We start from the raw sequence: 25,384 nt of genomic DNA, 5'->3' as shown, positions 1-25,384 counted from the left end.
TACTGGCTTTTAAGCAACCGGGAAGTTCATTGCCGCCCTCAAATAAGCCCGCCATTGGCCCCTATCCTGAGCAAGAATGATCCAGTCTCTATCATCATATCCCACCTCCCTCAAATCCACTTTAATATTATCCTCCCATCTACGTCTCGGCTACCCCAAAGGTATTTTTCCCTTCGTCCTCCCAACTAACACTCTATATGCATTTCTGGATTCGCCCATACGTGCTACATGTCCTGCCCATCTCAAACGTATGGATTTAATGTTTCTAATTATGTCAGGCGAAGAATACAATTTGTGCAGTATAACTTTCTCCATTCTCCTGTAACTTCATCTCTCTTGGCCCCAAATATTTTCCTAAGCACCTTATTCTCAAACACCCTTAACCTATGTTCCTCTCTCAAAGTGAGAGTCCAAGTTTCACAACCATAAATGATATAACTGTTTTATAAATTCTTTCAGATTTTTTGACAGCAGACTGGATGATAAAAGCTTCTCAGCCGAATAATAACAGGCATTTCCCATATTTATTCTGTGTTTAATTTCCTCCCGAGTATCATTTATATTTGTTACTGTTGCTCCCAGGTATTTGAATTTCTCCACCTCTTCAAAAGATAAATTTCGAATGTTTATATTTCCATTTCGTACAATATTCTCGTCACGCGACATAATCATATACTTTGTCTTTTCGGGATTTACTTCCAAACCTACGTATCTCTTATTTGCTTCAAGTAAAATTCCCGTGTTTTCCCTAATCGTTTGTGGATTTTCTCCTAACATATTCACGTCATCCGCATAGATAAGCAGCTGATGTAACCCGTTTAATTCCAAACCCTCTCTGCTATCCTGGACTTTCCTAATGGCATACTCTAGAGCAAAGTTAAAAAGTAAAGGTGATAGTGCATCTCCTTGCTTTAGCCCACAGTGAATTGTAAACGCATCTGGCAGAAATTGACCTATACGGACTCTGCTGTACGTTTCACTGAGACACGTTTTAATTAATCGAACTAGTTTCTTGGGAATACCAAATTCAATAAGAATATTTTATAAAACTTCTCTCTTAACCGAGTCATATGCCTTTTGAAATCAATGAATAACTGATGCACTGTACCCTTATACTCCCATTTTTCTCCAATATCTGTCTAATACAAAATATCTGATCAATAGTTGATCTATTACACCTAAAACCACACTCATGATCCCCAATAATTTCATCTACATATGGAGTTAATCTTCTCAAAAGAATATTGGACAAAATTTTGTACGACGTCAACAAAAGCGATATTCCTCGAAAGTTACTACAGTTAGTCTTATCCCCCTTCTTAAAGATAGGTACGATTATGGACTCCTTCCATTGTTCTGGTACAATTTCCTTTTCCCAAATAGTAAGTACAAGTTTATAAATTTCGTCAGATAATGCGCTTCCTCTTGGGATTTGTAAGTAGAATTCGTAATTGTTAAAATGTGTGGTTTGAAAATTAAATTAATCTCAAATTCGATACCTAAATCAATTACCTATTAATTTAAACACTCACACTCTATTTAGTTGTCTATGAGTCACAATATTAACAAAATATCTGTTTGCAAGTTGCTACTTGCTACAAGCCTACAAGAAGTTAGCATTCACACGAGGAAAGTGGCGGAGTCAACTTGATCACGTGATGGGAAAGTGGACACAAAAGTTGACGAGTCGTCAACTCAAATTCTGCTTGACCGCCAAGTCACAACTTAACTGTCCCGGCCATATCACACGGGGAAAGTGGAAGAAAAGTCGACTGGTTTCAAGCACTTGACTCCTGTAAACTATCCCCGTGTAAATTGGCCTTAATATGTGATGATGTGATCGAAATGTGAAAACCACTGACTGCTCGATCACATCCTATGGCTGCTTCTACAGGATGCGATCGAGCAGGCAGTGGTGAAAAGCTAATCACCTAACCGAGCGAGACAGCGAAGTCGCTTCATCGTTACTGGGAAGTAGTTCTGCTGTTTTCTGTAAGATGGTCAATTCATTCTCGTTGTTTTCGTACAATGCACTTAAAATGGCGTATTTAATTAACTGTTTTGGTCACAAATAGTAGTATACATTGCTACATTATCTAAGGATACTAAATATAGATGTACATATAATGTGCGCATAGTTTTTCGAAAGCTCTAAACATTCCAGTTTGTGGCCACTGTGAAATTATTCTTTGTGTGGGACGTCTGCTTGTGAAGTCATCGAATAACCTCTGACGTATATCCTTCATAATGGGTGTGTATTTTTCTAATCTTACGTTATCAGTTGTCTTGAGTAGATTGTAGATTGAAGTATATGATCGATAGGGTCAGTTTTAGATACGTAATCACATGTACTCTATTGGAACCGAAACGATAGCGATTGCAGACAAGGAAACATTCATACGGGTCGCATTACTTTAAAAATGGCATCTAGGGATGCATATCAAAACGAAAGTGTTACACCAATGATGCCTCTGAGACAGCGTCATGGTTATTCTCATGAAAGTTTGGGGCGCTTTTCAGAACATTCGTTGCATTCTGCTTATTTGGGACGTTATGGTGGTGGTAAGTGAATAAATAGTAAATTAATGGTGTTGTTTTTCAGCATATACTTTACTTTCATATTTTCCTATTTTCTTGCAGGGAGCCAGTGTCGAGACTGTATGACTCGGATACCATATGCAACCCTTATTGCAACAATCATGTGCATTGTTGGTGTCGGAGTATTCTGCGGTACTATGTATCGGGGTGCTACACTGAGTGCACTTATGTTTGATCAAGTGTTTCATCTACGTCTTGCATGGTAAATATAGTATTTGAAACTGTGGTTTGGTAGAAAGTGCCAAGTAATTTGGTGACATAATAATGTTGATGGCAAGAATGTAGGCTAAACTAATGCTGAGGTAGTTCCCTTCGTATTCCGCTTATACACCTTGCATATAGCTACATATCTGTGTTTGGTTAGTTTAGGCTTTTGTCATGCCTTGCATATACGATCAACTGCATCTTCAAACACAAAAAAAAAAAAATCCCTGATAAATGAAACGATTTTACTTCCAAAATCATCGTAACTTCCTCAGCATTAGTTTGACGAGAATATATTTAAAGATTCATTCGAGAGCCTGAAGAAAGTATCTGTAAAATTAGTCTGTTTTTATTTTAGTAGGTTATTTTACGACGTTTTATAAACATCTTAGGTTATTTAACGTCTGAATGAGGTGAAGGTGATAATGCCAGTGGAATGAGTCTGGGATCCAACACCGAAGGTTACCCAGCATTTACTCATATTGGATTGAGGGAAAACGCCGGAAAAAACTTCAACCAGGTAACTTGCCTCGACCGGGAATCGAACCCGGGCCATCTGGTTTCGCGGCTAGATGCACTAACCGTTACTCCACAGGTGTGGACAAATTAGTTTGTTATGATGGCCTCTTTTCCGGGAAAATCTGAAAAGAGTGTTGTGTTATGCCAAGTACGTGATTGTCGAATGCACATTTCATTTTGGGGCGGGCGTAGGTTTGTTGTGTGTTGTGTTAAGTTATGATAAATACGTGAGTATCGAATGCAAAATAAAATTAAAAAAATCCAAAGATATTTATATATCTTAAAGATACTATTTCCAAAATTAAATCTCTTGAATAAGATCCAGCCAAAAATGTTGGTACTGCAATAATAATTATAGTAGCTGATGTTGTTGTTGTTTTCTAATGCCAGGCGTTTGACAATAAAGTCATTTGACCTCTTGCACTCCAATATCTTTCAAAGATATTATCATGGCCAGCCACTGAAGCACAGATTTTGAGGTGTTCCGAATCCATTTCTTGGTTTGAGTTGCACAATGGACAGTTAGGGGACTGATATATTCCAATTCTATGCAGGTGTTTGGCCAAACAATCATGGCCTGTTGCCAATCTAAATGCAGCTACAGACGATTTTCATGGTAAATCGGGAATTAACTGTGGATTTTGATGCAGAGAGTTCCATTTTTTCCCTTGGGATTGTGTTATCAAATTTTGTTTGTTGAAGTCTAAGTATGTAGATTTAATAAATCTCTTCACAGAGTAATACGTAGATTTAGTAACAGGTCTGTAAGTAGCAGTGCTGCCCTTCTTTGCTAAAGCATCCGCATTCTCGTTTCCCAGGATTCCACAATGGGATGGTATCCATTGGAATACAATTCTTTTATTGAGTGATATTAATTGAGAGAGCATTTTAGCTATTTCTGCTGTTTGAGATGAAGGTGTGTGTTTAGAGACTATTGATAGAATAGCTGCTTTGGAGTCTGACAATATAACTGCATTTTTAAATTTACTGATGTGGCATAGAAGATTCCTGAGACTTTCACTTATTGCAATGATTTCTCCATCAAAACTTGTTGTTCCATACCCAAGAGATCTATAAAGTGAGAAGAGACAGCACGTAACACCTGCACCGGCACCTTGTTCTCTGGAGATCAAGGATCCGTCAGTGTATAAATGAAGCCAGTTTTGTAGAGGGTATCTAATATTAATTGTCTCTAAAGACAATTGTTTTAGTATTTCAGTGTTTACTTCTGATTTCAGTATTTCTTCTGTTAAATTTAGATTATATTGCATATTTAATAGAGTTAAAGGGTTTGGTTTAATTTGTAGGTTTTCTTTTAAATTCGGGATATTGATTTTCTGTTTTAATTCTTGAACAATGGATATGACTGTAGATGTACTGTATGATGTAAAGTATGCTCGTGTATCAACATATTTATGTTACAAGACTAGCGTCAAATGAAATATTTTATATATCAACCAAAGTATTAGTAACCACAACCCTTATTATTTTAATACTATTACTTGTTTATTTAATGAGTTTTATTCTTGCTCATTTATTTGCTTTTAAATTATTTTATATGTAAGTTTTTGCGGACGTGGGTTTGTTATGTTATGTGTTAGCTATGGAGTGAGCCACTGAGGCGGGAGGTAGACAGAGCAGCTGCTGTGTGACGAGAGTGGGTATAACTAACTCTGCTGCTGTTCTGTTTAAGATTTTGCCCTCTTTTCCCTTCAAAATTTCTAAAACCTCATGAAATGTTACAAACTCCAAATTTAAAGAATGGATATTTTCTAAGACAAAAATACACAGAACACAGAAAGTCGAAATCAATAATACTATGAAATCTATCTCGACACGGGGAACTATTAATAATGGAATTTCTCAAGGATCAATATTAGGTCCCCTACTTTTTCTAGTGTTCAAAATGATTTTGCCCTCCTAATAAAAGATGTAGGTCATCCCATATTATTTGCAGATGACACAAGTATAGTAATTACAGTCAATAACTCTACATTCAACATTCAACAGAGGCAATTCTCCGCAAAATATGTGACTGGTTTTCAGTCAATAAATTAGTATTAAATTGTAACAAAACTAACATGATTCCATTTAAATCCATCCGCAAATTTCAAGCGCAATAATTAACAATAGGTCCCTAATAGAAATAACAACCAAATTCCTTTGCTTAAAAATCGATATTGTGTTGAATTGGAAAAATTATATTAAAGAAATTACCCCCAAACTAAATTCAGCATGTTTTGCTATTAGATCTATGCAAAAGATAGTAATATCAATACCTTAAAAACAATATACTTTGCATACTTCCACTCGGTAATGAGTTTTGGAATAATATTCTGGGGAAATTCCACTGATAGTAACAGTATATTCCTACTACAAAAAAGAGTAATTAGAATAATAGTAGGTGTCAAATCTAGGGAATCATGTAGGATTATTTAAAAAAAAAACTACGAATAATGTCCATGGCTTGTCAGTAATCTTCCTTGTATGTAATTGTGAAAACTTTGTAACTAATTTAGCAATTCGTAGCATAAAAACGCGTCAAAAAATGACTTTCATACTCCATCAGCAAGTCTATCGTGCTATCAGAAAGGAGTGTGTTATATGGCAGTAAAATTTTTTAATAGCCTTCCTATGGATATAAAAAATGAAACTCAAAACATGAGATTATTTAGGGTGAAATTAAAGAAGTACCTAATTTCTCACACCTATTTTGTATGTGAATTCATGGCGTTCAACACTGCTTCATGAAATTGATACTAAAACTTTGTGTTGTACTAGTAGACTATATTGTAGACCTCTTCTGTATACAGAGTGATTCACGAGGAAAGGTAAAAAATTTAGGATGTGGATTCTGAAGTCATTCTGAATCAAAAAGTTCATATGAATATGGCTCCATTTTCGAACGGTTACGGAGATATGGCGCTTTGATTTCACAAAAACTTCTGGGATTCCATTGTACTAACTCGCATTTAGATAGAGATAACGGACTTATTTAAAATTTATGTTCACCTATGCATACATAACTAATATTCTAGATGTCGGGATCGATGTTCCCGCACGTTTTCAAAGGTATCTCCTGCTTCAATGCACTGTTGCACTCAGGTGTGAATCGCATTCGTTACTCGTGACTGTTCTTTATGCGACGTGCAGCATCCAACGTACGGTCGATTAGTGCCTTTCTCGTTTCCACCATCTTTTGGTATACAAAGTCTTTCATCCAACTCCATAGACAGTAAATACTCTTCGATCTTGTACCCTTCTGTTTGGAAAGCATCGTTCATATTCAGTGACGGCACGCAACGAACTTCCATCGCACAAACCATAAGCATACACAATATCGACGTATTCTGCAGTCGAAAATTTATAAGGCATCTTGAAAAACACAACTTAACACTTCCGACAACTGTACCTACTACTGTACTGTAGGTATCTGACTGAACTGCTGTAAACTGATACTAAGTGATACTGTGTTTGTATTATGTGAGGTTTCTGTGTCGTTACATCAGACAAGGGCAACAATTGGACATTTGTAATCCCCCACTACCTGGTTTGTGAGGTGAATGAACTTCTCTTACTACACATTGCTCACAGTATCGACTCCAATGTTACGTCAGTCATTGCGATTGGTGATTTTGTCTCATATCTCACGTCAGCAGCATATGGCAATGTCTGATTCACATTGGGGTGAGATGTTTTACTAAAAAAAAATGCATCTAGCTCCACCATCGTTTGAAAACAGACCTATGTTCATGTGAACTTTTTCACTCAAAGTGATTTAAGATATCGTATCCTAATTTTTTTTTACCTTTTCTCATGAATCATCCTGTATATTTCAACTAGACTGTGATTATAAATTGAGACTTTATAGCAATATTAAGATTAAATAAAATAATATAATACAATACAAAATAGACCTAACGTATTTTTCACAAACATAGCAAATTATACTTATATTTGTGTATCCACCTGTTTACCAAAAGCGTAGATGCAAGGCATACCAAAAGCCTGAACAAACCAAATCTAACCTGCCACTTATTCTCGATCTTCCGAAAACTCGCTTTCTACCTTACTAACTATAACCAGAAAAACGTAGATGCAAGACATAACATAAGCTTGAACAAAACCAGACCTAACCTGTCAGTGATCCTCTACCTTATGAAAACTCGCTTATTCCACAGTTTGCACAAATATAGGGGAGAGAGGGGATACAGTGGACATGGGGATACAATGGACATATGCAAATTTCCGTCTATATGACCTTCCATGTTGGCATCAATGACCAGAGATATTCATTTGTTCATATCTTATGAAAGTACAGTGTTTTTGACCAGAAGTACAAAGAAGATTTTCGAACAGCAGCATTTTCCAGTTTTTCGTAATTTTGATGTAAATCTTGAGGTAAGTGCTATTCTCTATTAAATAGTTTCTTTTCAAATCATAGTGCAAGTTATAACGTTGTATATTTGTGGATATTATGAGAATTCATTTCATGTATAATACTTTAGTGAGGTTGAAATCCTTTGTGAAAGAAAAGGAAAAAAGTACCAAACCAGAACATGGGGATATATTGGACAGTGATGTCCAATGTATCCCCTTGCATTAATATTTTTTTCTATTTTTTTTTAAATATGTCTACATTAGATCAATTAACTATTTACTTTATTTGTCTGCAGATGCCTCGAGTCTACACAAGAAAAACAGATCATGAGTTTTCTGAGGCGGATATTAAAGCAGCAGTTGATGATGTATTACATAATAATATGTCTCTGCGAGCTTCTGCAGAACAGCATGGTGTCAAAAAATCCCGCTTGGCAATGTATGTGAAGAAATCAAGGGAGGTTGGGTTTGATTCAATGAATTTCAAGTCCAATTTTAAGAATCGTCAAGTAATTCCAGGTCACTTGGAATAAGCTCTTGCTGATTATTTGTTGTTATGTTCAACTATGTTTTATGGGCTGACACCAAAACAAACAAGACGATTGGCTTTCGAATATGCTAAAAAGAATGAACTGATGACAATACCTGCATCTTGGAAAGCAAATAAGGAGGCTGGTTTGGATTGGTTCTCAGCATTTTTGTAAAGAAACCCAGCACTCGCCATCAGAACACCAGAAGCTACAAGTCTAGCCAGAATGCAGGCATTCAATAGAGCAACAGTGGGCCAGTTCTTTGATAAGTTGGACATTGTGCTGCAGAGACGTAAATTCATGCCGTATCAGATTTTCAATTTAGACGAGACTGGCTTGAACACTGTGCCACCTGTGGTAAAGTAATCGCGCAAAAAAAGGTGAAAAAGAGGTAGGACAAGTGACTTCCAGGGAGCGGGGTGAACTTATGACACAAGTTGGTATCATTTGCGCAAATGCCTTACCTCCTGTGTGGATATTCCCCCGCGTTCGCTTTGACAAAGCACGCATGATGGTTGGTGCACCTACAGGGGCTTTGGGTCTTGTCCACAAGTCAGGTTGGATGACAGCGGAAAATTTCTTGAGCGTTTTGATATTTTTTAAAGAAAATGTACGTTGTTCAAATGGAAATCCGGTGTTGCTGATCATGGATAATCATGAGTCCCACCTGAGTGTAGAAGGCCCAGATTATTGCAAGGGAAATGGCATTACCATCTTGACCCTCCCACCACACACATCCAATAAGCTCCAGCCCCTGGACCACTGCGTGTTTGGTCCTTTCAAGAAATTCTTCAATGAAGCAGTTAACGCCTGGCACCTTAGTCATCCAAATGAAAGTGTGACAATCTTTGAATTACCACAAATGAGTGCAACTGCATGGGACAGAGCAGCGATCCCAGGAAACATTAAATCGGGATTTAAATCTTGTGGAATTTCTCCATTTGACCGAAATATATTCCCCAATGAACATTTCTTGTCGTCTGTAGTATCAGATCGCCCACCTCCAGTGCTTTTGAACCATCAAAGTTCTCCAGGATCAATTGCAGAAGAACAAGCAGGATCTAAAGTAGAAGATGCTGTAATTACTTCAGTTGTCAGCTCTAGAACATTAGAAACTCCAACATCTTCGACAACCGAAAATACATATGTCAGTCCTGAAGAAGTAAGGCCCTTTCCAGAAGCACCACCTCGCAAATTGTCCTGTCGTGGGCGAAAAAGGGGTCGTTGTATGATAGCAACAGATTCTCCAGAAAAAAATGAGATCGCAGAACGGAAGTGTAAAAACTCAAAGGAAAAACAGGCAGAGAAGAGGAGAGTTCGTCAGAGGTCTTCATCACCTTTAGAGGAAGTTGGTGAGAATACCTCTGACTCAGATCAAGATTCACATGAAAATGAAGTTGAACCCATTTACTCCCTACATTCTGGCGATTTTGTAATTGTCAGAGTTAGTGGCAAAAACACTTCAAGAAATTATGTAGCCCAAATTGTTAATCGAGCCGTGGATGGATATGATGTGAAATTTTTTAAACGTCAGATCGCTTCTAATCGGTTCATTGAAACTGATGAGCCAGTATCATTTGTGTCATACGAGGAGACTGTGCTGAAGTTGCCTGAACCTATCAAAGACAACAAAAAGCGTTTTGAAAATATGACCTCTTTTGACTTTGATTTCATGCCATTTTGTATCCAATAATGTATTGTATTGATTGTACATATATGAATTTAGTTGTAGTTTGTTAGTATTATTGTATTTGAAATTTAGAGACCATGTATGATCATTTTTTTCTGTATACAAAATATTTTGATTTCTGTCCAATGTATCCCCATATCTGGGGATACTCTGGACAAAGTGTATTTCTTCAAATATATTCAAAAGATGATTTCAGTTTTACTAATATGAAAATGATTAAAATTTTTAATGACAACCAGATGTCCAACAAATCAAAACCAGGTGGAAAGAATCTTTTTAATTCATAAGCTTAGTGCACAAAAATTTAATAAGATAAACTGTCCAATGTATCCCCTCTCTCCCCTATTCATCGGATAATATGCCTTATCTCAACAAATAAGATCGCAGTTCTTCAGTATTCAACAGTGGCTCCTTTGTAAATCCTAAAACTGTTCATTGATAACCGTCGGACAAACCATGCATTTTGAGTCCTGTTTCCTCCATAATCATTAACCCAAACACTCAATGATATGATCTAACTTCGCAGAATGTAATCAAATCTACCATCTAATCGAATGCCAACTAACAGAAAATCTTTACAGTATCACACATTACGAAAAAACATTGCCATAGTAACTTCATAATCTTAGAAGCATACAAACCTCTGATCACCAGAAAATAGTTCCACCACAAAAATCAAATAAACACAAAACAAACCTTTTATTCCTTGGCTGCCATTTCTTAAGCATAAATAAATGCTCTCAAACCAACATTTACTTTCGAAAATACAGTATTTTATATTTTATTGGTATCGTCATGACCGGTAACATACCAGTAATTACAAAATAATATATAGTTTGTGTGGCTATATTCTTGTCATCTATGTTATTTTGTAGGATTGTTTATTGAAGCTCAGAATGTGATAATTAGAATATATTTGCCCTTCATGTATTCTTTTCATTTTAATAAAATTGTGTAACTTTTCAGGTTGGAAGCAGTGCAGCTAGTATTTGTTGTGGTCGGAGCAAGTATGGGAGCCTTAGGTCTGATGATCCTGTTTGTTGGTTGTTTAGCAACTGGAGCAACAAGGCACAAAGTTTATCGAGCTTGGAGTGCTCGAGTTGGTGGACGTATCTCATGTGCAGTAGTAAGTTGTAAGACTCATGCTTAACAAAATACCTTCACAGTAGTGCAGCCTTTCTTATTTGTTGGAATTGGACTGACTGAAATAACTGTACAGAAGTAGTAGTAAAGTTACATTAAATGTTAGTATTTTGTAAAATGTAAGTTTATTAAAAAAGATCAACAAAACAACTGACATTTAAAATTGCAGAGAAATGATAATAATGATTGCATTAAAACTAAGAAATAATGGAATGACCTGTTCTGGTGGGCCCACAATGTACAACAATTTTTTTTCTTTTGCTTTGAAGTGACATAGATAGGGCCTATATACTCATCCATCAAGAGATAGTATGAGCAGGGGAACTTTAGTGGACTAAATGCCCATCCAAAGTCAATATATTATGTCCACCTTCCTGTCTTTCTAATAATAATTTACTTAAATGTTGAAAGTGTATTTAATACCTACTTCAAAACATTTCCAACCTAGTTTAGCCTTCACTTTAATTTTATTGCTGTTGCCCTCAGTTGAAACTTCTCCTTGGCAATTAATTTATAGCTTCTCTTATCACTATGTATAAACCGACCATATTTATGTTTGAATTTGTTTAGTATTCATTAAATTTTAACTTAAACTGGCTAATATTTATTATTAAATACATTTGCCTTCATTGGTAATAACGTACTTCCAAAAACAATTTTAGTGCAGTGAGGCACAAGGAAGGAAGACTGTCTATTGCCAGTTGCAATCATCTTGTCTCGTTAAGTTCTAAGATCTCCTAATTTTTTTCTCAGTACTGGGAGCAGATAGAAACATGCAGTTGATCTTAAAAGATGTGGGCATTCTTTGCGAATGCATGATACGGTAACTCAAGTAGCTGTAGTGAGAGTTAGGTGTTTTTTGATACTTCAAAAGACGACATTTTCATTACAAGACCAGCGTGTTATCGTCTGGTTTCTCATTGTCATTACAAGATCAGCATGTTATCATCTGGTTTCTCATTGTCATTACAAGACCAGCATGTTATCATCATTACAAGACCAGCATATTATCATTTCGTTTCTCATTTTCATTACAAGACCAGCGTGTTATCATCATTACAAGACCAGCATATTGTCATTTCGTTTCTCATTATCATTACAAGACCAATGTGGTATCATCTGGTTTCTCGTTGTCATTACAAGACCAGCATATTATCATCTGGTTTCTCATTGTTATTACATCAGGGTGTTATATTATAAGACCAGTGTGCTATCATCTGATTCTCCACTTACATGGTATAACACCCATCGACATTCATTGTCAGTTGACAGACATGTGGTGGTGGTGGTGGTGTCAGGAATGTTACACCTGTATGTGGCTCTGTATGGTTGATCTAGTTGGTGCATGACTGAGACTCTTTCGGTTCATTGTCGCATGATGTTTGGCCTTCTATGAACTGCCTCACACTCAAACGCACATTTTTTTACATCCAAAAACATCGTTAAATGAAACAGGTGAAAAACAAATAGGCCTATAGTTACAAAATTACTCACTCAGAATTTACAAATATTAAACATTAGGGTAAAATTTGATTTTATCCATGAGTGGAAAGTTTAGCACCCGAGGCAAAGCCAAGGGTGATAATTTACATGAGTACATTAAATCTGTTTACTCTCATGTGGTATACAGTATTTTTTCCATTACTAGTATCTAAACCAAAGTAGTTGTTGTTTAGTCAACTGTCCGAAGACGGTCTGAACCTCACAAGTGATACCAACAAGGCACCACTTATGAGTAACTAGGCCAGGAGATAATGGGGTAGGGTGGCCAGTTCCTTTCCCCTGTAAACCAGAGTGTATAAGGAAATTTTAATTTTAGATTGCAGGTCTTTTCTTGGTAATGTGTTGGTTGTCAAGGAAAGGGAAAGAGTGATTATAACTTCAGCACTACTATGAATAAACCCATTTTTAGGTTGGCAATGATGCCGAAACAAAGATAAGTTTAGATACGTGTGTGTGTGTGTGTCTAATGTCTACACACTTCACTTGCATACTGTGGATAGATGGCAGGAGTGTGACCCATTGCACACTACTTTGGCAGGCCATATTATACATGATGTGTATCTGTGAAGAATTATGTCGTGTACTAGGATGAGTGTAAGTGTAGTGTAGGGAATGAGTGAGGATGATGATGGTGAGGAAGGGAGAAGGGAAAACCCAGTGCCGGCACGTAATCTACTCCTGTTGAATAGCACCAAAGGGGCTGCCAGTCTTAATGTCCCCATCTGATGGACGAATCACTATCAACAGTGACATATACCTTCTCTTCATATGCACTGTGGAGAGATTTAGGATTTAACCAGGCATATTAGTGCACAATTTGGTGATTAGAAATTGTGCACTGCCGTCTCTCCTAGTCCCGAGGTTGAAATTTTACATGAAAATTTCTGACTCTGTTGGGAATCGAACCTGGGCCAGCTAATCTGGAGGCAGACATGCTACCACAGAGCTAACTCGTCAGACAGTTCAGATACTAATAATGGAAAAAGAAATATATATATCCCGGTAATGATACAAATGTGTTTATCTCGAGTAAACATTATGATCACTTTATAAATACTTCTATAGTCCCGACGCTGTTATTTCCGGCGTGATTCCGCCCCTTTGCTTACGTCTTAGAAAGTAAAGGCTCTATGAAGTCTAGGTAGGTAGTATCATTCGCCATTTTTGTTCTCACATTGCCGAGCTACCATACGAGGAATCTATTTGCCGCACCGTTAAACATTATCATGTCGTAGCTCCTATGATAATAAATCAAACGCAATGTAATTCAGCAAATAATTGAGCGGCAAATAACGTCTTCGTGTGTTTTCTGCAAACGCCAAAAAAAGAGCTAAAATGGCGGGAGATTATATTAAGTATTTATCGAGCCTTAAGAAATGAATCAGCAAATCACAAGACGTACACGTTTAAATGTAGCCGACCTGCAACGCGATTGGCTGCCGGAAATTAGAGCGACGGGACTATAATACAGTGTTGAATCTAATGAATGATTTGGTGCAAATAAACTAGCACTTAATGTTGATAAAGCCAGGGTAATCAAATTTATTACACATAATAGTGCTCAGTTTTCATGCAACATTAAATTAAATGGAACTGATCTCAAAGTATCTGTAAGCACAAAGTTTATTTACTTGAAGTTGGATATCAGTTGAGCTGGAAAACACACACAAAATATATTACTTCTAAATTGAGTTCTGCCTGTTATATTAAGATTCTTATCTTCTATTGGCGATATTAGCACCCTTAAAATATCATACTTTGCATACTTTCACTCTATAATGAAATATGGATTAATATTCTGGGGCAACGCGTCTGAAGCTAAATTTTGTTTTACAAAAGATAGCTATAAGAATAATGACAGGTGTGCATAAAAAGATTTTCCAAAATTTAGAAATCTTGATATTACCTTGTGAGAACATTCTTTCCCTAATGATGTCTTATATTAGAAACCAAGATACATTCAGTACTAATCAAAACATTAATAATTTTAATGCAAGACACAAATCAGATCTCCATCTACTTTCTGTTAATCTAAACTGTTATAAAAGTGGAGTTCATTATTCATGTATTACGATCCTTAATGCACTGGCTAATTTTCTTACAGCTTTGAAGGGTCAAGAAAAAAGATTCAGAACAGAATTAGCAAAATTTATACCTCATACCTTTCAATGCAACTGATGAATATTGTTTATGCCTGTAAATTGAATTAATCTGCTACATGTGTAGTCTACATTTTTGTGTAACTTTTGACTTGTTCCACACCTGAAAGCTACAGTGCTGAAGTGAGATATATGGAATGCAATAAATGAAAAAATAAAAATGAAATTAAATAGGCACTAGTGAAATCATTTTATTGTATGTGTAAAATTATATAATTCTTTTTTGCAGTTCATGAGTATCACGTATATCCTGCAGATTGCCTGGCTGCTGATGTTGTGTTTCCTGGTCATTGTGACACTTATTTTCACAATATTTTGGTCCCTGTGTTCTAACAAAGAAGTTCAAAACAATGAGAAGTGCATTGACTTCAAACAGTTTGGTAAGATTTTATTTCGTTTTTTAAGCCTAAAGCACCTTTATTATGTTAGTCCAGTACATAATAATTTTTTTTCTGTCAGGACACTGATTGGCCATACTCATTTGCACATGAGAAATAAATGTTTAGTCATCAACATTATTGTTAATTTTAAAATATTATGCTCGCTGATATATTGCTATTTTATTTCCCACCATCTTGAATAGTATTCATTCAAGATAAAATAAATCTGAATAAGAATATACAAGACTATAAATACTGACAATCAAAGTCTGTGCCATGCACAAAACTAAATTATTTGGAGTCAGAATTCCTGAAAGGACATGACTATTGACCACTACATCACACACAGTGTAGAAAACAAGATTGAAAATTAAAATTTTTGGAGGGAAGAATACAATGCTGGTAATAGTGCATGTAGTGCATTCACTTTATCACGTGAAATTTCAGAGGTGTACAAATACTGAGGAAGTAGACTGTATTAGAATAAAAAAGTTGGCAGTATTTTATTTCCCACCATCTTGAATAGTATTCATTCAAGATAAAATAAATCTGAATAAGAATATACAAGACTATAAATACTGACAATCAAAGTCTGTGCCATGCACAAAACTAAATTATTTGGAGTCAGAATTCCTGAAAGGACATGACTATTGACCACTACATCACACACAGTGTAGAAAACAAGATTGAAAATTAAAATTTTTGGAGGGAAGAATACAATGCTGGTAATAGTGCATGTAGTGCATTCACTTTATCACGTGAAATTTCAGAGGTGTACAAATACTGAGGAAGTAGACTGTATTAGAATAAAAAAGTTGGCAGTACAAATCCTACTCTACTTTTAAATACAGTAGAGCATTGGTTATCTGAAACAATTGGGGACAGGGGGTGTTCGGATAATTGATTTTTCGGATAACCGATCATTTACAAAAACAAATTGTGCTGGTGATATAGGAGCAGTATGAAACAAAGAAACACTGATATTAAACACAAAACTGTACATACAGTGTTTTGTATCACACATCTTATAAAATAACACAGAAAACTGACTAGCCTAGTTTGACAAGTTCAAAACGGCATTAAAGTAGACCTACAGTTTAGGAAAAGAAGTCCAAACTTTTTTTTTTTTTGCTTCAGAGCTGAGACTCGTGTTTTAGCTGCTAAATCTCGCAAATAGCGCTAGCGAAACTTCTACATGGCGCATGCGCAAATTCAAATTTTCTGACTGGAACGCTTTCGGTTGATTGGTATTCAGATAATCGATGCTCTACTGTAATTGATTTCTTATTTATATTTTGATTGTAATTTCACATGTTTCACATTTTATTGAAAATTGTTAAATAGTAAAAATTGATTAGGTAATTCACTATAGAAAAAGGAAAGAACGAAATTACATCTCTGTTCAGAGCACTTAGCATTTTGTTACTGTTGTAACTTTATCATCGAAATTCTAACCGATGTTTTTGCTGGGTCATGTAAGAGTACATTTCTCCAGAATGACTAACATTCACACAATCTCTAGCATTGAATCACACACCATGATGTTGGTGTTCCATGATGATGCGAGTCATGAGGCTAGGCCTGGACTTTGGGGATTCATAGTCTTCACAACTAATTATTATTGAAGAGTTGAATCATAGCTATTGATGAAGTTCATTGACTGTTTATAGGTGGAGTGACTTTATTTTACGCAAAATGGTTCAAAGAAGTACCATACTATCAGTGCAAAACTGGTAAAGAAATCTATATAATGCATGCATACAAAATAATGATTAGAAAAAAAATCATTGCTGAATTAATATACAAATTTGGCAAAATAGGCAGTGGTTGGGACGATTAAAATAATGGAAGCTCATGATGACAGTATGGTGGAAGTGCGTAATATCCCCTGGTCATATTGTCATAAAATAATACTTCTTAGTTTTTAATACTCAAAGTTCATATAATGTTGTGTTTGTGGTACAGCATGTCATTTAGAAATGCGACTACATACAAATCAACTGCTGAACTATAGTTTATCAGTTGTTAGGAATGTGTTCCAAGTATTTATATTCTAATGCGAGAATGCATACACACAAGTGATTTTCTGTATTTCAGGTAGGTTTTGGGGAGTTGGTTGAATGTTGTAATGTAATCATATTTATTTAAAATGATGGAAAATAATGGTCAGTATGTTACTGCAGAATCCTTACTATTCAGGAATGAATTGTTGGCTATACTTCTGTTAAGAGCTTCACGAATATGAAAACATTAAAAAAAGTAAATATAATATTACGTGTAAGATGATCTATAATGTGAATTTGAATTTCTTCTAGATTTCATGTTTCCAAATAACACAAGACCTCAGGACATGGAAGTATGTGACACACACGAAATTAAGTTATTCTGCAAGGATTATGTTGAGCGTGCTGAAGTGATGTTCATTCTTGCAACAGTAGCATGTTTGCTTGTCATCATAAGCCTTGTAAGTATATAATATCAGAATATAGTTAATAAGTCTAAGCTTTTCTATTTCGAGAATTGAGATAAATAAATCTTTCTTGACAAAAATAAATTTTTAATTAGTCATAACGCTGTATGAAGAAAGTACAATCAAATTAATCGGGATGATCAAAATGCTATCGTAAACCAAATCCAAATTACCAAACTGAACAACGATAATAATAATAACAACCAAATATAAAGGAACAATCTTGCCGAATATAAATCACCGCCAATATGGAACTTTACTAAATCCATACAAACACAACACGACTTTCCTGAATGTTTCGATGATCAAGCAGCAAGCGATTCTGCTAAGAATCCGATGTTACTACGACGAAGCAAATTTCCCAAGTCTGGATTGATATTCAACCACAAAACGAGGCTCCTAAAACTTCGATGTTGACGCCACGAAACAAGTTCCCCGAGTAAGTTGGCGATCTCCGAGCAGCTATTAAGAAAACTATTTTTCTTACCCCTCTTATGACGTATGACGTGGTGACACAGGAAGAATGAAAGTAATATGTACGGAAAAGAGGGTGCTGACAGCAAGATGGCGTCAAAGCGAAATGAAGGCGTGCTCAAGTAGGCTATTAGCACAGTCGAGACGTGATACATGGCTCACATTCTGATGAAGTAAAAAATACAGGAGTAAGGTTAAGAAAATGGTATTTAAAATTAGCTTATGTATGTGTCCATACCAATGTTGGGCAAAACTTAATTGAATTAACAATTGAAATTCATTTTACTTTGTTTAGATACAATTAAGAATTAAAATATTAATTGTCAATTGTAAAGCATGGCCATTCATTTTATATGGTTGTTTCTACTTGCATTACAATTTTATTTGCATGATATTTATTCTTTATTTATTGTCAGTTACGGGATAAAGGTATTTTGACTTGTACGAGGCGCGTCCATAAAGTAACTTTCCCACTCGTCCCACAGCTAGCAAACCATATGTTGCACAAAGCGACTGCGTGTACGTGATAGAATAATGTCCTGGCATGGCACTATTGGAACTTCCCGGTGCTCTCTGTATCTTCGTTGCATTGGTTGACTCTCTGAGTCTCCTTTGGGATCTACTAAAGCGGAAATACATCCAAAATGAACAATAAGTATGGAATATGCTGGGTAACTTTCGGTGCTGGATCCCAGACTCATTTCACTGACATTATCACCATCTCATTCAGATGCTAAATAACCTAAGATGTTGATAAAAGCGTCGTAAAATAACCTACTAAAATAAAATAAATAAGTATAGTTATACAGTCTCATGCTGCATGTGTGTACCACAAAGAAATTTGCGTACATTTTATGCTTTTATGTATCATTAATTTTGTGTTTTCTAACTAAAATATTAATACTATTGCTAGATTGTTTTAGATTAAGTCTGAACATTAACAAAATAAATTATAAAATTATACTTATTTATTCTGGTTTATTTACATTAAAATCTAAGGTGAAGCTGCAACTTAATACACGAAATTCTTAATGACAAAATAGATTAAAAAATTGTTTGTAAAATGGTACCTGCCATTATGGGTATTGTTTTTTTATCACGAATATGCTTTTCCTCAGATTCACTACCTGATGTGCCTGTCTGCCAATTATGCCCACATCCGAGACCACGAAAAGTTCCAGGAACTCCAAGAACTGCAATATCTTCAGGATCCTGAACTTTCAGTGGCTGGATCCAAAGATCGCTTCTAGGATACAGCCAAAGAAATCTTCAGGGAGGAAACATTGGAGTCAACGCCTTAAAAAAAATGATGTAAACTTTAAATAAGAGATACATTCCCGCAGCTTTTCATATTGTGATGTTAAATTTCTCATCATGACTTGAGTCATGGAGAAATTTCAGGAAAATTTACCTCTTCAGCAAACCATTCTATACAGAAATGGTCTTGTTTTAAATTGTATTTTCCATATAATGACTTTATTTTTATATACTTATGATAAGGAAGATAGAAGCGAAAAAAAAAATGTCAAAATGGTTACACATAATGATTTTAAGTGATGAGCTTTAAAAGTGTGTATGATGAAATGAGGCTATGCCCCTCTAGCTCACACTCTAATCAATATTTTTCTCCTAAGTTGTTTATATATGTGACTGCTGAGTTATATATGCACATAGCTGCATATATCGCACATGAATTTTGCATTCTGTTGTTATACCTATACTGTGTTCATATTTAAAATTTTGTTGCTCAAGAATTCTGGGTTGTAGAGGTATGTCTTACTTCCAAAAAGAAAAAGCATGGTCTTATGGTCAGGAATATTATTTAATTTGAATTCTGAACATTCTATATGCCTAAAGTTAGTTTAGATCAGTCGTCATCAGCATTCACTGAAATGGGTAGAGTGCATGGAGGGTAAGGAACTGTGCACAAGGCATAGAGAGACAGCATACCCGCCAGCAGCCACGAATGCACACTAGGACAGTGTCTTGTTCACGGGTAAGAAATGCTAGCCCGAGCGTGCAGTGTTTTGATGACTGCTGGTTTAGATCTTGTTTTGACATGATTGTCAAAGTTTTGAATTCAGTTCAAAGTGATAAATAGAAGACTTCATATAAGGCCTTAATTTGAAATATATTCACTATATAATTCTTTTGAACTTCATTGGAAGAAGTAATGTGTTTTTAATATCTTTATTCGTATAAAACAACAAAGCCTGGCTAAACTGAGGAATAACGAATTCTTCGAAATATATGCTATTTTGAATTAACTGATTTCGAAATAAGTTAATACTGTAGATAAAAGAAACTTAACTTCTTGTACTTATTCATTTTCATGTTGTATGATTGATTATTAGAACAAAAATAATGTAGAGAATTGAAAAAAAAGATCTCAGAGCTGTTTGGTCATGGTCATTTTACATTGTGCCAGATTTTACTTTTTTTGAGGGGGGAGGGAGGGAAGGGCATGTTTTGAATATGTACTATATTAATGGATTATTGCTATTCAATTTTTTTTGTATCTTTTGTTTTAACAACATCCTTGTGAAGATGATTATTCGTGAATATGTTGAAAAAAGATCATATTAGGCTAAATAAAATGTAATTTCGTTCCCAATGAACTAATTAATTTTATAATAACATGAACAGTAGCTGCATCACTTAACATGTAACAGTTTCGAATTTAAATATTAGAATCAATAAGTCCATATCACTAACAATGATTGACTCCTATAATTGCTCCAAGGGGATTTCTTTGTATAGTATATATATATATATTTTTTTTTTGTAGATGTAATTGTTGTCCTTTATAACATTTGTGATAACTGTTTTCAAGGACAATATTGAGAATGTAATATATCTTTCAGTTAACGTTTTCTTTAATATTTTTATATATTTACATTTTTATGAGTATTTTCTAGAAGCATTCAGACTGCTAATTTATCATATTTGACTCTTTCCAAGCTCCGTCCAGTAAGCTACTCTCTCAGTTTTGTCGTTTTGTTGTAGATGTAACAAAATACCTGGCTGAAAATAGAAACATTTCTTATATCTTGTCCACAAAGAAAGTCAGAACATTATTACTGTATTGTTTTGTAGTGTTCTGAGGGCGAAACACGAAAAAGGAAAGGGGTATCTTATTTCAGTATGGCAATGCTTCTACATATTACTCTTTTTATTGTTACTGTGAAGTTGAATGAAGACTATGTTAAGTTTAATGCAACATCTATGTTTTAGAAATATATACTGCTCCATCAACAGATCTGATTTTCACTTGCAGTTATTGCTTGATGGATGTAGTGATACGTAATATTTGTATAGGAGGTGTACATAATTATATAGCTTGAAGAGAGATTTATTGCAAAGATAAACGTGATCAGTTCAATAAATAAGTTTCTCAGACGTGATAAATGGAAACATTTTTGATACATCATGTACAGTTCTAACTTGACTTTTAAACTTCCTGGCATTGAAAAATGTGGATTTCATGATGAAGGGAGAAGTTTCTTCCTTTATGCATAAAGCATAATCTTTGCAGAGTAGTTAATTGTCTGAATATTGAAGGTGATAATATTCAGAAATAGAGGAAGAATGTGATTATGATTTGATGTACATTCCATTTCTTTAAGTTGCAGCTGTCAGACATTGGAGGTTTCATTATGGTTTAATAAGATGACAGTTTCTCACATAGAGAATTCAAAACATAGCAGATTCTAAGAGATAAGGCAGCTTTAGTGCAAGTTCATACTGCCAGTTACATTCCACTCTAACTCTTACTTTCATATCAGTTCAGTAATTTAGTTTGAAAGTGTTGACAGTTTCTCACACAGAGAATCATAATTCAAAATGTGGCGGATTCTAAGAAATAAGGCGGCTTTAGTGCAAGTTCTTACTGCCAGTTACATTCCACTCTGACTCTTACTTTCATATCAGTTCAGTAATGTACTATGATAGTGATGTTAAGTCATTGACTGGCCATACATACATGAGAATCTTGTTTATTGAACCACAACATACATATTTAATATTATTTTTTATGACCTAATGCATACTTCTATTCATTTTGGCTTCATGGTAAAGGTTAATTCTTTCACCCTTTGTAGTCTAATTTGTCTCTGCTACAAGATGTGGGATGAAATATAATACTATTCAACACGAATCTGAAAGTAGGGGATACATATCTCTCTACATTTAATACACAGAGATGCTTATGCATTACTGTCTTCCCATTTCTATTTGCTTGGAAGTCACTTGATTTATAATGAATTCCTATCAAGTTTATTTACAACTCAGACACATTATTAAAAAGGTTGTGGAAAGCCGTGATCATGACATATGTTGAAATGTCATGAAATCTGCCTGGAGACTGAGGAAAACACGAAAAATCCTAGTCGGGAAAAGGTTCTCTTTCTTCCTTTCCCCAAGGTCGCTCATTTATGAAGCAAGTGTGCTATCTATTATAACATTGTCAGCAAGATATCTGCATGATCACATTCCATACATTCAGAAGAGAAAATATTTGCAATCTTATTACAGCATTGAAAACTGTAATCTCTACAACTTTTTGGTGTTTTTGTATTCTGTTAAATTTAAGAGGTATGAAAGATAAGTATTATTGTATTTTTTTTTTTTATTTTATGTTTTGCAGCTGAAATATGATGCATATCTATTATAACATTGTCACCAAGATGTTATCTGCATGATCACATTCTATACATTCAGAAGAGAAAATACTTGCAATCTTATTACAGCACTGCAAGCTGTAATCTCGACAACTTTTTGATGTTTTTGTATTCTGTTAAATTTAAGCATGAATGAAAGATAAGTATTATTGTATTTTTTTAATGTTTTGCAGCTGAAATATGATGCATATTGCTTTGGATTATCGCTTTTACTGTAATGTAACAGCCTCCCATATCATGCAGGAAAATAGTTAATTCTTTCTATGAATTTCAGTGATGCACATATATTGAGGTAGTAGCTTCGGTGGTTAATTTCACTGCTTTCAGTGATTAAGTATGGGTATTTGATTTATACATATGTCCTACTTCTTGTTTTGTAAATATGGTTTAGTATATTGAAGAAAAATTATGATGTGAAGTTTTGTTTAAATATAAAAATAAATATTTATACATTAGATAAGATAAGAAAGAGCACTTGCTTGAGGTCAAATCACGATTTCTTGTCCAAAATATAGGAAGTGAAATTTGTTGAGAGTTCGATATTTGAAAGATATGTGACAGCTTTAAAGTCGAAAAATGTTTACCTACCTCTTGTCTTATGCTATAGATAAGAATTTATAGAGACTGTATGTATAAGTGTCCTTTTACTTGCATTTTTCTGATCTCTCACATAATGTATTGTATTCACTCTGTTGCACATGAAATTATTTTGACTGTGACAAAAAGGTTATTTCCCCAAAACTTCAGACTTAGTATCAGTCTAATATTTTGCATCACGTTTTTTCTCTCCACACTAAACATCTATTAGAGTATGAGAAGCATCATAATAGCAAGAACTAAGTCAAATGATTTCTGTAGGTAGAATTAAAATTTAATTTCAAGAACTAATAGATTTTTTCTGAGGAAAATGTAAACTTTTTTGGAAGATATTGTAGTGGGAAAATATTTGCTTGCTTTGTGTGATTATTACTTCATGATATTAATATATTAATTAATCGAATAATTTTATTTAGCTAAATTTACTAGAAATTAAGTTTGTAACTTATTAGCAACTTGATTGTGATAGATGTCATGGAGATTCCGAATTTAATTTAACACCTTACATAACACAAAAATCATTTAATTTTTTTTTCTCTCTCTCTCTTTTATGAGTACATTTGTAGAGAGCACTATCTACTTTGTTACTTTTCTTGTTATTTACTTGGAAAAAAATTCCCAATTCCTTGAGTGTGAAGGAAAAAGTCTGTTAATGCAATTATAGTAGGCAAAGATATGAAACATTTATAGAATAAATTAATCTTATATTTGTTTAAGGTATCAAAACATATTATTGTTAACTGAAGTTTTTCTTTTATCCAATGGTGTGTACTGACTTTGTGTCATTCAGCCACACATCTCCATCTATGAACAACATATTGAAGCTGTTCTTTTTGCTGCTGTAAGCTTTGCCCTTGATGCACCATGGCAGGCGAACTACATAATGATGATGATAATCAAGCAAGTTGGCCTGGTTGGCTCAGTTGGTATAGCGCTGGCCTTTGTCAATGACATTTAAGTGTGCTTAAATGCGACAGGCTCATGTCTGTAGATTTACTGGCATGTAAAAGAACTCCTGTGGAACAAAATTCCGGCACACTGGCAATGCTGATATAACCTCGGAAGTTGTATCGTTAAATAAAACATAACATTTTAATCAAACAATGGTGGAATACTGATAGAAGAAACAGGAGTATTCTGCAAAAAAAAACTTACCACTAAGCAGTCTTTGTCCACCACAGATTCCACTTGGACCTGTCAAGATTCGAACCCTTTACCAGCATGGAAAGCTGATGCTCTAGCTGTTAGTTAATGGTGCACTTTGTTAACGGAAGTCTGTAACAAGAAAAATTGTAATATGTTTAATACAGCCCTCTTGTAGGTATGATTTGAGCAACAAACTGTCACATTATTTTAGATCCCAGCTGTGGAATATTTAAAAAAATAGTTTTTTTTTTTTTTTTTTTTACATATTTTATTCTTTTTAAGGAAATTAATTTTCCTCGTATTTGCTCTGATGTGCTCTTTCTTTTCTCAGCTTATCTAATTGTAGTTCAAAGTTCAGTATTCTTTGCAACTGTATGTAATTCGTAGAAGTCACATTTCTCTTGTATGTACAGACTAAACTTAATTTTTAAATGCCTATGAAACGAAGACACATGACTGCCAGAGCTCTTTCATAATCACGTATACAATCATTTTAATATTTCTTGTAATCATAAATCATCAAGATAATGTTTTGTGAAAGAGACAATTGTATTTTTTTAAATAAATCTTCTCTTTTTATATGTCCTTGTCTCTCTCTCTTAGAGTAATTCCTACAGTTTAGTTATATTTTTGCTATCCCTTCCCTACTTATTGATTTAAAGAAAGTTATGACTAATACTTTTTCTTGGACTATCATTTAACCCCTTTCCGCATACTGGGACAGATATGGCACACTGTCAACAATTGGATTTGAGCATGTGACATCAGTTGAGAAAGAAAGAACTACTTACATTATTTGAATATAAAACCGGTGTGTGCAAGACTGTCCCATGCGATAAGGAGTTAAAAGACATACATAAATGAAGTAATTTATGTGCACCCAAAATGGTAAACTTTATAATCTCGATGAGT

General features: G+C 34.7%; 1 protein-coding gene across 2 annotated transcripts; it reads left to right on the top strand.

Moving 5' to 3' along the window:
• Positions 1-1,980: 1,980 nt before the first annotated feature.
• On the top strand, positions 1,981-25,057 carry M6 (neuronal membrane glycoprotein M6). 2 transcript variants are annotated; one of them, XM_069821628.1, is made up of 6 exons: positions 1,981-2,251; positions 2,641-2,800; positions 10,888-11,047; positions 14,956-15,106; positions 17,422-17,570; positions 19,169-25,057. In XM_069821628.1, the coding sequence occupies exons 1-6, from the start codon at positions 2,248-2,250 to the stop codon at positions 19,298-19,300; spliced, it is 756 nt and encodes a 251-aa protein (XP_069677729.1). In that variant the 5' UTR covers positions 1,981-2,247; the 3' UTR covers positions 19,301-25,057. The 2 variants fall into 2 exon arrangements, with proteins under 2 accessions (XP_069677729.1, XP_069677728.1); XM_069821627.1 differs by lacking the exon at positions 1,981-2,251 and adding an exon at positions 2,259-2,562.
• Positions 25,058-25,384: the final 327 nt, after the last annotated feature.

The sequence above is a fragment of the Periplaneta americana genome, chromosome 3 (assembly GCF_040183065.1).
Source record: "Periplaneta americana isolate PAMFEO1 chromosome 3, P.americana_PAMFEO1_priV1, whole genome shotgun sequence".
Classification (NCBI taxonomy): Eukaryota; Metazoa; Arthropoda; class Insecta; order Blattodea; family Blattidae; genus Periplaneta; species Periplaneta americana.
This window is presented reverse-complemented; position numbering and strand designations above follow the sequence as displayed.